Genomic DNA, 15,260 nt, shown 5'->3' with positions numbered 1-15,260 from the left:
GATACCATACTGCAGGGGTCGGCAACCCCTGGCACACTAGGAATAACTGGAATAAGTGTGCAAAACATTTAAATTGTATTTTCGGATCCTGAACGAGACCGCCGCCAGAGCGCGTCTCCCCGTTACCTGCAGAAGGAAGCCATGCACGCAACGCAGCCCCGGTCTCTTTAACTCCAGGCGACTTTCTGCCGCTTTCCTCCGTGGTGCAGTGCTGATCGTTTCACCACAGAGGAAAGCACTTCACAAATTGCAGTACCCATAAGGAGCTGTACAAATGCCGCAGTTTTTAGTTGAAAGCCCAGTGGCGATCTGCTCATCTCTCATAGAAATAATATGCTACAAAGGGGCGGACTGGCCATCTGTGTGTTCTGGAGAATCACAGAACGGACGATCGTCCTTATTATTATGCCGTTTAAACCAATTATTTAAATTTGTTTGTTAAATTCGGCATCATGTAAGTTGCGCTGACAGGTCCACACACTGCTTCCCCGCAGCGAGGCTCCCGTCGCCCTCCTGTTGACAGTTCACGAGCATCGAGCTCCCCCCGTTGATAATTCACGATCGTCGGCACACTGATAATTCTTATTTTTTTTAATGGCACTTCTTATCAAAAAGGTTGCCGACCCCTGCCATACTGTATCTGCTCATAGCAACTTCTATATGGTATAGTTTCAAGTAGGAATGGTAAATATGTTATGGAGTCTGGTGGAAATGTGGCACCTCAGCTGTTTACATGGGTCAAATGTACGAAACTGAAACACAGTGAAGTGAATGAGACTTAACTGGTACTGTTGATGTAAAACAAAGCATGTAACACATGGCAACCCAAAGGCGGAAATGTTTTGTGTTAATATGGCGGATGATGATTTGTATACATACAGTATAAAACATAAACCAGGATGGCATAAAGTATAAAAGATATGAGGTGTTAAGTATCGCAGTCACACTCCTCTATATCGGACGGACAGCTGCCACCCAAGAGTTACAAGCTCCACTATCAGGCACTCAGCTGAGAGGAGTTGGGATGTTTTTCGTCCCTTCAAGGTTGTATTTTTTTAAAGGAAGAATAGAACGGACAGGACTCATTGAGAGAACTCGAAAATTAGCTTTTTAGCTGCCCTGAGCATCCTTCTGACAAAAGGCTTCGTGAACAACACAAGCCCTAAAATGATTTCATCGACCCGTTCCCATCAACAGGCCGAGAGGGATCCGTTGGATCGCTCAGTCTCTCTCCTCTTCTGACATCCTTCTCTCTCATGAAGCTCCTCTTATCTGCATGGGATTCAAGCCAGAGATCAGATTACTACTGGCATTTTTATGAGATTACTTTTATTCATATATTCCATAGGTTTAAGATACTCATATATATTTTTTTTTAAATGTGCGCTACGAGTGAGAATTGCTGAAAAATGGTAAAGCAATTAGAGGTTCTCCTCTCTTACGGTATTGATATGCATATTTTCCTTTATGTGTGTCATTATATTTCCCCAATTGTCACTTTCCTGTTCAACCTTCAATCGCTGCGGCAAATCTCATATTAACACTGCAAAAATGTTTCATTTGAAAGCTAATAATAAGATATTAGATAACTATCTCAGTCCAATACATTGTGTATAATGAACACCATTTGTTTGCGCTCATTGGGTGAATTGTACTTCGTTCTTAAAGGCAAGTCACGTCCATAGAAACACCCACACTAATTTCTAAGCCTCTTCACCAGTAGTGGCGTGCTGGCACTTTTTGCGTTCAATCTATCATAACCTTGTGCCTCCATTCTCCATTTTCTTTGCTTTCTGCTTTGCGGAACTGCAGATCCAGCTACCTAGTCCTCTTCTGTCGCACAAATGGGGCGGCAGCAGCTGTGTCTGTAGGGACTTGGCTTGGGAACTTAATGGTGGCTGGTTCAAGTCCCAATCGGACCAAAAAAACACGGAGTCTGGACTGGTATCTGGAGAGATGCCGCCTCAAACCCCAAACTGCTTCCTGGTGCTGGAAAGCCTGGCAACCTCTTTGCTCTGGCACCTCTCTATAAAATGCATGTGTTTGTGGATATCTGTATTTCTATGTGTGTATGTGTACCGTGAATTCAACAGAGTGAAAAACTTAAATTCCCTCACGGATTGATAAAGGTTAATTTAATATATACTATCAAATGGCGAAAAGGCTGCCCTCCTAAGCTAGTGCTTATAATACAGTGCTTATAATACATTTTAGGCAAAAGTTATTTGTTTTGATTCCAGATTTGGATACAAAATGTCGACCTCATGTCTTTTTTTCAATAAGGTAAGAGGACCTTATGATGCATGCGGCAAATAAGAAAAAAGTGTTGTGTCTCGTCAAATGTGTTAGTTATGTTTATGCATTTTGTCTGTCATTTCCTGCTTTATTTTGTACTTACCTCTTGTCTTCAATTTCAGGCCCTGTTTCTTCCTCCCCTTGTGTGTTTTTCCCGCCATCATCAGTGTCTGCCCCGCCCCTGATTGTTTCCACCTGTTCCCACTCACCTCATGGTTAAATAGTCCTGTCTTCCCCTGTCCTGTGTCAGTTCGTCTTGTTTGTTTCCCCGAATGGTCGTGCCAAGCCTCAGCTCAGAAATAATCACTTTTCTCTCATGTCAGGTTTTGTTATTTTGTTTATTTTGTAGGCTTAAGTTTTTATTAAGTCGCTTAGTTTGTTCCTCCTTGTGAGCGCTTTTTGTTATTTCCACTACCTACTCTGTTAAGAGGGATTACCTGACCTGTGACAATAAATATACTTTTTGTTACATTCAAGACTTTGTCTCTGGGCCGTGCATTTGGGTTCATCAGTTTGTGTCGAGGTCCTGACAGAAAGTTTGTTATTGGCCCGAGACAAATTGCATGTTTGATATTTTTTTGCGCTCATTTTAGAAAACCCGGGATGATTGTAATAAAAATGATTTCTTGGTACCATATCTGCTCATGGAAAATGCTATATGGTATACTTTCCAGTATTAGTTTTTATAGGTTCAGATGCATTCAGATAACATATAAAGGGCCAATAGGTGTTAATTTCACGATGATTGGGGTCACAGATTTACATCCACTTCATTTGCCCGTCTCATTTACAGTAATATGACTTAATAGAAATAAATCTAACACTCACACATTATAATCCCGTAACAATTACTACGATTCTGTCTGCAGATACCATGTCTTCTTTTCCAATCTTGTTACATTTCTCAGGTTAATGTATCTTTGTTTGCAGAGGCACACAAGACAATTAGCAGTAATTAATGTATTTTGTTCTAAACAAAGAAAAACGATTTAGATTGTGATACAAAAAGTATCGCCTTGGCTCTGATGAACAAGTGATATACAGAGGCTACTATTACTCCGATTGCAGCTCTGTCCCTCTTGTTCTGTTTACACAAAGTGCAATTGTGGGAAGCTGCCCGCTCCAACAGCTTGTGTGTGTCGTTCACTTCAGGCTAACTAGGGAGGCCAACAGCAGTTGTTCAAAAATTGCAGATGTCATATTTGGACACAGCAAAAAATACATTTGATAACAGCTTTTGTTTGTAGAAAAACACCCGAACAAATGTTGTGATGCTGTTTAATTTGTGGTAGATTGGTGATCAGATTTGGTGCTTGACATCTCTGTAAAATGTCAGAACATTCTTTAATTATAGCTTCCATACTGAAAATGTGCTCCCTTAGTATTTTATTCAGACCTGTTTTGGGTTTTGATATATTTTTCTTCGTTTAAATGTTTTTTGAGTCTTTCAGCAACACTTGTTCCAGAAGTGGATGCAAACAAGATAACTATACTTCTTTGGCAAATCCTTCACATATTTACAATACGAGAAGATGGATATGGCGTTGTTGACTCAGATTATTTTAGTTGAAACATTTGAAATGTCCTGGTTGCCAGCTTTAAACAAATGCATGCATCTTTTGGTATAGACTGCTCCGTTTTTCATTTTTCTTTAAATGTATTTTGAGCCTCAACATTTTGCTAGAACCCAGTCCCCAGAATTTCCCAAAACCCAACACCCCAAAGAGTGTAGATTTAGTGCTTGAAGGCCCACACCGTAGCTAAGAGCTGTATCTCCTACTTTAAAAACGTCTTATCTCCAGCGGATGAGTCTATCACTAACAAGGTCAGAGCTGATTAGGTTAATAACTGCAGATTACCTTCTCGGATGAGTTCTGGGAAGAAGCCCTCAGCTTGCTGTCAACTTTGATTCAGTGTCTGCGACTTCTTAAAGTAAATCAATGTTTAACTTGCCAAATCTTCTATATGTACCATACTATTTTAATGTAATTGAACAGGAATGTGGGGTGGGATTTATCTATTGGGCTTGTTGGAGATCTAAGTATACTGTTATAGTAATCTCTTGCGGCACTAAAACATTTGATTAGAAGATCTCCAGCGAATGACTGACTGATTTAATGGAGTATTACAGTAAGCAGGAATCTTTATTTCAAGGTAATATTCTGCATAAACCTTTTTTCCAGCATACTCTAGATGGATGGACGTATATTACTGACTAAAATTAGTCAGAACCCCCAAGTTCTCCGCCCATTCCTCACAATACACACAACCTCCAAAAACAGACAACCTGATAAAATCTACTCCATCATAGAATCCATTACAATCCGATGCTGTGATTTTAGATGTTTTTTTAGATTCTATCTGTAGAGTGTACTCTCTCGTAATAAAATAAATCCTTGTACCATTAATTTGCATTTTTAACAAATATTTTGATAAAATAAAAGCTTTAGAACTTCCTCCAAAATTAAAAAGGTTAATGATTAAATATTAATTCTCCAGTTTTTTGCAGGTTTACATACATTTGTTGTTTTTCAATCTATGTCAGATCAAGGTTCTAATTAGCTTTTTTACCCGTGACTTTGATAGAAACGTGATATTAATATCAAGCTTGTGTAGATCAAGGTGATTTGATGAATAAAAGATGCATTGACTGCAGAATAAAGTAACAGAATATAAATTACCTCACCATCTGCAGATATTAAGCAGGTGCGACTGTAAGCAGATGTCTGTTTGAAGTGCTCCCTAATCTAGCATCTGATTTTGCTTGGAGGAATCTGCTGATATTTGAAAATCAGTTTATCTGAAGACTGCAATCATCATCGGCATCAGTCTGACCTGCTTTTCTCATCTAACATTTGTATCATTTTGGAGAGTAAATTAGGCCCTCTTACAGACAAGGTTTTGGGGTCTGAGTACACACTGTTCAGTCCTCCAAATGGTAACCTGAGTGCAGTACTCACCGAGGTGCAGATCTTATAGCCCACTCCAAAGTCAAATCGACACTGCTCATCCATCGAGTAGTTGATGCCGGGAAGTTCAGGGAGTTGCGGCCAGTCGTGTTTGAATGGGTCATCTAGGAGACAGTCGTACGTGCTGTCGGGAAAGAAGAGGTGACACCGAAGTCAAGCACTGAAGAGAACATTTTTTAAGACATTAAATCATTTTTCTAGATGGATTAGTCTACTGGGGCCTTGAAATACTTTAATCACAGGACCAAATAGACATATATAAGAGTCAAACCTTTCTCACTAACTGATTACTCCAGTTTAAAATGTGCTGCTGTGAATTCAAACTGTTCCTTTGATACATTTGGCATAACATTCTACAGCATTAAATCCATCAGTGTAATATCACACTCCAAGTAGAGCTGCAGCTAGTTGTGGGTAATGTGGCAAAAATCAAATACAGTGTTATGATCTATTTCATGTAAGTAACAGTTTCTCATGTAACAGTCATTGACTTGTTAATTGTATTCTTCTATTGCAAGATTGGTGACATACAATTTGTGTTAAACTTGAAAGAGTCAAAAATTCTTTAAAAATAGACTTGTTAAGGGTTTTTAAGGCTAACAGGTACAAAACAATTCTAGCCTGACTACATACAAATCATAGTCATGTGTTTTTAAAAGACTTGAAAGTATTCTAACAAATAAAAAGACTTGGCTAGCTGCAATTAAACGCCTGCAGCTAGTCCAGAATGCAGCTGCACGTCTTCTGACTGGCCATAAAAAGCGTGACCACATCACCCCAATTCTGGCCTCACTACACTGGCTTCCAATTCGGTTCCAAATTTATTTTAAACTCCTTTTATTTGTTTTCAAAGCCCTTAATGGGCTGGCTCCGGCCTATATAGCTGACCTCCTCCATCGCTACACCCCAGCCAGAGCTTTAAGGTCTGCTGACCAGCTGCTGCTGGTAGTGCCCAAGACCAGGCTCAAAACCCGAGGGCACCGAGCCTTCACAGCAGCTGGCCCCAGGCTCTGGAACACTCTGCCCCTCCATGTGAGGTCGGCCCAGACCCTAGGGGTTTTTAAATCCTCACTAAAGATTCACTTCTTCTCCCTGGCCTTCTAGTCAGAGCGGAGCATGACACCTGACTATTCCCTGTGTTTTTGTTTTTTATATTTCTGTTGTAAATTATTGTCTTTTATTGTGATTGTAGTAATGTGTTTTTATTACATGTACAGCACTTTGGCTCGACCAAAAATCGCTTTTAAATGTGCTATATAAATAAAACTTGATTTGATTTATTTGATTTGATTTACTGCAAGTTTTGCTAATTTTACATTTTAAAAAGCTGACAAAATACTTTGCAAGTTTCTGTTAAAAAAATATATTATTTAAATAATTTAGCTGATTGTGTAGACAGACTGAATGAAATGTAACTCTTTGTTTCCACATAATTACATTCATGGAAACAACACAGTCCATTCATACTCACAACTTTATAGCATATATCCTACATTTTAAACAAGATTATTGTTTTATATTCAACTCCAAACTTACTGCACAGATGTTTTCACATTAAAATCCTCCCAGAGACTCAAACTTCTGCAGATTTGTTTTGAAATCAAAGCCTACATGATGGCTTTGATTGTAAAACACTGGCAGGAGGTGTTTCTTTGACAGTAATGCAAAGTTGGCAGACTAAAACTCAGATCAGCTCAGTGTTTAATACGACAGGACTGCTGATATACCAATAAAGTAAGTGCTGCAGAAATGGATGTTATCTGAAATGTACAATGTGGGCCATTGTTGTAAAGGTAGTTGCATCCCCATTAAGGCTTTTTACCAATTGATTGAAAGTCAGCCATTATCGAATACTTTATTTGAAAATTCACTGTATGTTCCTTGCGCTAAGTGAAAAGCAAAGCATCCTACAATTTAGCATTTTGTTGTTCTGCGGCTTCTAATTACTGTTTGTTCGAACATACAATGCTTTAAAGACTGTGTGCAAATATTCGAACTGAATGCTACACACAGTTTTCACAGAGCATTTATCATTTCTTCTTTCAATGACAGTTTTGCACCTGTATTTCAGTTTGAGGACACATTGTGTTGCACATGGCCAGGTGGTGAACAGTACCTCAGCTGCAGTAAATGCCATCATGGCCGCCTTTTGTTAAACTGACAAATCGTATGTTCCTTTTTATAAGTGATAAATGAGCACCTCGCACATGTTTGCACAGCTGTCTACCCAAGCTTTCTCTTTCCATCTCAGAACCAAAGCTGTATCATCCAATATTATCACACAGCATTAACACTTTTAATACCGTTTATGGATTTATTGCTGCAATGGATCCAATTAAAATAGCCGGAAGCTGCTCTAAAAAAACTGTGTGCTGATTGATTTCACAATGTCATTTTCGTCTCTCACTTCGCTGTCAATAGTTGAGCATTTCACTGTTAGGAATTGATTTTTGTGCAGCTGAGTGAAAAACTCAAGGTCCCTGTCACTGTTTGGCGATTGCATGATACTTTTGGATAATGGAAAATATTGCAAATAATGGTTTCAAACAGTGTATCAAACAGTTTAAGTGCTTTTGGAAGACAGCTGCAGGTTAATGGTGTTAATGTAGGTACACTTAAGTGTGTTCCCAAGACATTATAAATATAGGTTGCTTAAGGTTATTATTAAAGAGAATTTCCCAAAAATTGCTCCACAAATTGTAGTACTTCTATTTGATAGGCATATGTTATGGCGCAGATAGTGGCACCATGTTACCAATTACAGTATGGGGCACTTTAGAATTTGGCTTCTGAGCTGTAAAATGTTGGTTCCAAACGTTTTCTTAACAAATGATCTAATCACTTTTTCTTTTTAAGAAATGTGTTTTGTTTTTTCTTATGCCAGAATGTTTCAATACTGTTGTTTTCAAAGAAATTCAGATGTGGCTTATTAAAAATCAGCTAAATATATCAGCATTTTTTCTTAACAAATGGCTGAAGCAACACAATACATTAATGATCATGATTGGACATTCACTTTGCTTATATTCATTCCAATACAAATTATGGCAACCATTTAGCATGACATATTTTCATGCTTTTTTTTAAAGCAGATGCAGATGAAAAAGATTTTCTGGCGGTCAAACATGTTTCTTTTTTAGCCCTGATAGAGGTTTGAGTTCTCGGAGTGCTTTCCAGATAATAGATACATTAGTGATCAATCTGTGGATGTAAACTGCCAACATGGACTCACTGGATGTATCTTTTCAGCTCCTGTCCGCTGCACATGGACCAGTGGTATCGATGGAAGGCTGCCTGCACCAGAGGAGCCATCACGCTTCCCATCGACGTTTCGTCTCCGCAGCGGTTGCCTTGGCCATCGTGCTCCATGCCCAGCCTATTCCCAAAGAGAGAGACGAGGAAATACTTACAAAACTGCAGATTATCAAGATTGACAAATGCCCAAGGAGTTTTAAGTAAATACGCTGATTTAACACCTTTGACATATTGGGGGACCGAAGTGGAAAACAACCTAAATTACTCAAATAATTTATCGTTATAAACAGATAACTTCTACATTTTTTAGACACTTTTTTTTCTGCAGCAGGTGGATGTTTGAAAACTTGTCACGATGTAGCCTGAGGGCTTTTGACATCGTGGAAGGTAGAAATGTGCTCCCTTTAGGAATGATACAAATGTGTAGAAGTGCACATTTGTATCATTCAAATATTACGTACCTAAATCCCTTCATAATAATCTGAAGGCCACATGTTACATACAAGACACAAATAATGCATGTTATCATGTCACTTCACTTAAGCCAGTGGAATTTGTTTTCAGTATTGGATTAAAAACACTTAGTACATAGCATTAGTAATACGTCACCCATAAAGTATCACATAAATATTTCCAAATTATCTCTGACTTTGTTTTACCAGGCAATAGAAAATTGGCATTCAGACATCTATTCGCAAAATAACTTTTTCTGCAAAACTACATTTTAAAATGTAAATAATGCATTGCAACACTTGACCTCGGTACTGTTTATACAATGCAGGCCAAGGGGTTCTCTTCTTCACTCTAAATCTTTTACAAACACAGACTCACCGTAAGTCCTATTGAATTAACCTTGGGGGTTTAGTTGAACCCATCGAGTATTCCTTTGGAAATTCTGTGCATATATATGAGAGTAAACTGAAGAGACTGGAAATGCAATGAGAAACAGTGACAAATGTCTGCAGCCACAGTTGTACCGGTTTCACGATCACAAGTTGTCGTTTGTGATTGGCAGCCAATCTCAAGAAGATGGTTGAATTAATATATTCAAAATGTTTGACGAGCTATCAAACTTAACTGCCGACATTGCAGGAGTGGCTTCCAGTAACTGCTAGAATCCACTTCAAGACACTGGTACTTGCGTACCATGCTGTGAATGGATCTGGCCCTTCCTACATCCAGGACATGGTTAAACTGTACACCCCAGCACGTGCACTCCGCTCTGCATCAGCCAAACGGCTCGATGCACCCGCACTGCGAGAGGGACCCAAGTTCCCATCAGCAAAAACACGTCGGTTTGCTATCCTTGCTCCAAAATGAGGCATTCACAGGGCATTCAAAGGCCAGATGAGATATAATCCCTCCAGTCTGGGTCTATCTCTGGTAGTTGGACAAGCCCAGAGAGGAACAAAGTCAAAGATGATTTTTTAATGCACTCTCACTCATACTGAATGTGTCAATCAGGCCGATCTCCAATTATAAAATAGCATTTATTTTTTCATAACAGAAGTCCTGAACGTTTTATGGTTAAAATCGAACTATCTACCAGCATGTTACCAGCCACATCTCCATGAGAACTGAGCAAACATCATCCGTTGACTACGACCATGATGTCTGAGAAATGTTATAGAATGATTTTGTTTGTGGACATTCATTTGGGATTGATTGAGGAAGTTGCATTGCATTCAAGACAGTATCATCTGCTTTGCAGTGGAAGTGAAGGCCAGGGCAGCGCATGATTTGAAGGGGAAGAAGCAAGAAGATCAAGAGGAGAGGACCAAGCACTGAACCCTGGGGGACACCTTGGGACAGTGTGTCAGTGTGTGAGGAAAGCTAGGAGAAAGCAGTGCCGGTCAGAAGGATGGTGGTGGTTGATGGTGTCAAAAGCTGCAGTGAGGTCAAGGAGGATGAGGATGCTGAGGTGTAGAGGAAGAGGTCATTGGTAACTTTGAGGAGGGCTGATTCAGTGCTGTGTTGTGAGCGAATACTGGTTTGTAATAGGTTGTTGGAGTTGAGGAGGGTTTTCAGATGGGTGGAGACTACACATTCCAGTATTTGAGACAGAAAGGGCAAATTGGAAATGTGGCAGGATTACTCATGATGTCCGGGTTGAGTCCAACTTTTTTGAAGATGGGGGGGACAGCAGCCAGTTTGAGTGAGTGGGGGTAATGATCTAGAGTTGAAGGAGGAGTTGATGATGTGAGTGATGATTAGCTGAGAGATTGCTGGGAGACAGTTCTCGACAAGCTGTACGAGGATAATATCCAGGTTTTCATTATTTTTATAATTTTTGAGGGCTCCATGGGGGACACAGGGGAGAACTGAGATATAGGGTCTGAGTACTAGATAGAAGGAGAGCATGGGCGGAGTAGGAAAGGTCAATAATGAACTTTCATCTTCAAAATGTTGTTATAAAACAGTACAAAACTGAGGTAAATAACTTAATAATAAATACATTCCTACAAATGTCTCAATGTTCTGCTTTGCTTTGATGAAAAAAGAGCTTCATATAAACTTTATAATTCAAAACTCAGTGAAGAAATGATGATGCAAACCGTTTTTTTATGTATAAGTTATGATGCACAGAGTATTGATATCTGCAGCAGAAGGGTTTAAGAGAAACAACATTTTGCTGTTTTTCAAAAATAATTGGATCCAGTGGACTTGTTGTTACGTGGATTTACAAGGTCATAAATGTAACTGTTATTAGTATTAATAAACTGACATTAAACAGCCATAAAGGAAAAAGGTTCATAAAGAAGACAGATGGTAGGTAGTCCATTTAGTTTGGTGAGTCATACTGCAGGCAGCCCCAGTGGGTTTTGTCAATCATTATGTATCATTTTCTATGGTTGTGTTCTTTCATACAAATTGTTTACATTTTTTACAAATAGTCTCTGTTGTCACCCAACCTACACATCATCACGTAGCATGGATGACCAACAAGAGAAAGCTGGAGAAAAAAAGTTTGGATAGAAACGGGTGGGCCCATTGTGCACTGCTGTACATCCTGTGCTGTCCTTGCTGTGAATGAGAGGTCATGTTCTGCCAACAGATAGTGAGCATCAATAAACACTTTGGTAGATGTCAGTAGATGAGGCGTCAATACTGTATGTTCCAGTGTCACCAACACAAACTCCTATTCAGTTATTTTTACACACATGCATAAAAGGATGCAGAGCTTCAGCAGATTTGATATCAGCTCTAGAAAATGTTCTTTTTGCTTGTGATGCAAATGTTTTGCCAGTAAGAATAAGAACTATGAATACAAAAAGAGCTTTCAAATAGCTTTCACTATTGACAACAAATCCACACATCTGCTGATCAAGGCCAAAGATGTTTTTGAGGCAAAAGAAACGGCCAGAGTTCAAATGTTTCAATAATTGAATTACCCCTGACAACAGCTGTGTGTCTGTACTGTCGAGCTCCTGGTTTCTAATTGTTTTCATATATTTGTCCCCTCAGGAGAGGTGTATTGATCCCTGTAGATTAAACCCTCGGTTCACTTGGCCCCAGGGTCAGATGCAGAGCAACAACCGCAACGAGGGATTCTGTGTTTCAGTAGGGGACATTTCAGCAGGACGGATCTTTGCCGTCATAGCTTGTTGAGTCTGTCCCACAGCTGCTTATCGTTTCTCACTCTGACGTCTTGCTTCCCATTTTTTAAAGTCATTTACATTTCAACAAGATCAGACAATAAAGTAACAATTCCAAAACCTGCTGTTCATCGGATTAATCTGAACATATAGAGGAATGTACAGAGCTGTCCAGCCGTTCTATAAATTGTGAGCTATAACCCCTTAAAGTCCAACTGTTTTAATGTTCATTTATACCTTTTTGAAGTTAATAATAATGTCAACATGATTTTTTAAATATATTCTAAATGTTTTTTTATTAAAAGAAAGTAAAAAGGTCTTTATATAGGATGGAAAAATCTGAAATTATGTTTTGAGTCATAGCCAACTGGAGGGAAATGTAATTGAACAAATGAATGAACGTTGAATGTAGCATTTGTATGTTGTAAACATAATACTCAACTAAAAGATTGATAACACAAAGAGAGACTATGAATTAAATGCAGAGCACTACAGTAGCAAACACTAAGTGATTACAGCCTGTATTAAGCTCTCTTAATACATCCACATTCATCAGTTATTTCCAGTATTCTTTCTGTCTCTCTGCCTTTTTGTGCCACATAAATAGGCAAGGGAAATGAGATCTTCACATCCTGAAAGACTTTCCTTTCAGCAGGAATCCTAGTTGTTGCCTAGTGACATGTCTGCAAATACAGTCATCATTTTGATCAGTGTGTTGTGGTGAGTATTTCTGGAGTACTATCATTTGCAGTCTTCAAATATGTTTCCAGTTGTGTTTGACAAATGTGTGTGTGTGAGTCAGATATAGTAGTGTTGCTTTGATGTAGACTTCAACAGTGAAGTTTTTTTGAGGTAGTGTGGGTTACATTGTTTCCCCTAGGATGGAGTCATAGCAGTTTTTTTGTGTGTGCGAAGTGCGCCCCACCAATATGTTTCTATGTGTCTGCCAGCACAAGAAAGGCTCTTGAGGCCTAGTACATACAGTGGCAATGTCTCATTTTACACTGGGGTTATGTACAAGATGTATTCTAGGGTGGGTAAAGGAAAAAGGGGACAAACTGTTTCAGAGTGCATGTATTTTTTGGACATGTGCTCAATAAACAAACATTTAAATTCGATAAAGGCATGTTCACTGTCAGGGTGCTGAGGTCCAGTCTGCTTACTATAAAGGCCAACACAGAGATCACACACAATCAGAGATCCCATGGAAACTGAGCCCCGCGGAGACATTCACACTTGTCTTATGAGGCTGTGTTATTCAGCAGAGGGAGAATAGCTTCCCTTCCCTTCCGTCACAACACAGCGTACCCTAGGGAAGAGTAATGGAGTATAGAGGTGCTCAGAAAACCCCTACATGGACAGAGAATAAATAACATAACAAGAACTTACACATGTCCGGTCTCGTGAGCCACAACAAAGGCCGAGGAGAAGCCGTCTTCATGGTTGAGGGTGCAGCTCCGGACTGGGTGGCACATGCCTGTGACTGGAGCATAACCTGAAAGACATCGGGAGGAAGGATGGAGGTTATTATAAGAATGTATTGAATGAGAAAAATCTGATTGTGGTTATTTCAATGAGAATACTTTCCAAAATGTATAAAAATAGTCCTTAGGTTTGTAGTATGGGGTTCTGGAAAGTGAAGCCAATGCGGATGTGTTTTAAACTTGCATTCTATCTTTTAGCCGGGGATCAAATTGTATAGAAGTATATGAAACAAATATTTTACTTGAGTTATTACTTCATTAAAACATTTATATTAAGTATACAGTCTCAAATGTTAGGTTCAAGTTTTCTTCAGAACAGCATGATTCATTTTGTAAGTCATGTTCCCACAAATAAATGATAGAGCAGCGTATTCTTAAGAGCGTCAACATTTTGTGATTGACAGGCTGCTACCAGTATGCTTTCCTGGATGGTTGGGATTTGTGTTTTGTTTTTTACTTCAAACTAAATATTAGAACTTAAACCTTACCAAACTATTCAGTACATCAAAGATATTTGATTTGGGTTGGTAACATTTGTATTTTCTGGTTTAAACTTCCCGAGTCTGTGAAAAAACGCCAAACTTGCGGCTTTGTGCTGTTGGCCATAAACGATGACTGTGTTTACCTCTTTTAGGCAGCTCACACTGTATTTCTCAGATTTGATTTAAAAACTTGGATAAGAGAAGAATTTTACTATTTTACAATGTTCAGGAAAAGTTATTTACAACTTTAAAGGTCCCATGTCATGCTTTTCCGGTTATTACCCGTCCCCTTGTGTCATGTAGCTTTTTATGCATGTAAACGGTCTGCAGAGTCACAAACCCTCAAAGTACACCCTGTAGCGAGTAAAACTCTAACACAGAAAATACCTGTCTATGCTGCCCCAAAACGCCTCGTTGGAGATTTTTCTTTTTCCATTTTTGTCTTCCTGGGTATGGTGACGTGACCATACCCAAATGGACCCATTGGTCCAAATGGACCAATCCGTGGAGCTCCTCACACACACTCTCTCAGCTGCGAAACTATGACGCGCTGGGGGGGGGGGGGGGGGTGCTAGTGGAGCCTCGCAGCGGCAAAACTGTGGCGCGCTTACACTATAGGTTTGGGGGTGCGGGTGCTAGTGGAGTCTCGCAGATGGGGGTGCTGCAGCCCCCTTCCCGCGTCCATTTGCGATGCCTCGCTGTCTCGCAGACCCCACGCAGCAACCAGGAAATGAACCCAGCTCACACTGTCCGCTCCTCACAGCAGCGAGCCGCGCAACGTCCCGCCAACACGGCACCCAGACCCCACGCAGCATTCTCATCTGTTTGTCATTACTGGTGTCATTTTCTGGTTGCAAACGCCATTGTAACACATAATCACTGATGTTCCACTGAAACGGTGGTGGACTCATCAGAACAGAGTGGGCGAGCTGACCAATCAGAGCACACTGGGCTCACAGGGAGGGGGGGGGGGGGGGGGGGGGGGCAGGAGCTCCAACAAGCCGTTTAGGACAGAGAGTGAATACACATACTTTACAGAGCTGCTGTATGAGAAACCAATGTGAGTTTGGAAAATTGCACAATGTAAATCTATTCTAGTAGACCTCAACAATGGAATTATGATCAGTAGAAATGGCCATGACATGGGACCTTTAATACAATTTAGCAACCCAGATATTT

At 39.8% G+C, this 15,260-nt stretch overlaps 1 protein-coding gene across 1 annotated transcript in view; it reads right to left on the bottom strand.

Moving 5' to 3' along the window:
* adamts3 (ADAM metallopeptidase with thrombospondin type 1 motif, 3) overlaps positions 1-15,260 on the bottom strand; it is a 182,437-nt gene that overhangs the window by 49,643 nt on the left and 117,534 nt on the right. Inside the window, exons 8-10 of the mRNA XM_034117646.1 lie at positions 13,505-13,610; positions 8,497-8,640; positions 5,256-5,388 (exon numbers count right to left, since the gene is read on the bottom strand). Coding sequence (XP_033973537.1) covers positions 5,256-5,388; positions 8,497-8,640; positions 13,505-13,610 — 383 coding nt within the window. The remainder of the gene's footprint in view (positions 1-5,255; positions 5,389-8,496; positions 8,641-13,504; positions 13,611-15,260) is intronic.

This window comes from Trematomus bernacchii, unplaced genomic scaffold, assembly GCF_902827165.1.
Source record: "Trematomus bernacchii unplaced genomic scaffold, fTreBer1.1, whole genome shotgun sequence".
Lineage (NCBI taxonomy): Eukaryota > Metazoa > Chordata > Actinopteri > Perciformes > Nototheniidae > Trematomus > Trematomus bernacchii.
Note: the sequence above shows the minus strand (reverse complement) of the source record. Positions and strands in the feature narration are given on the sequence as shown.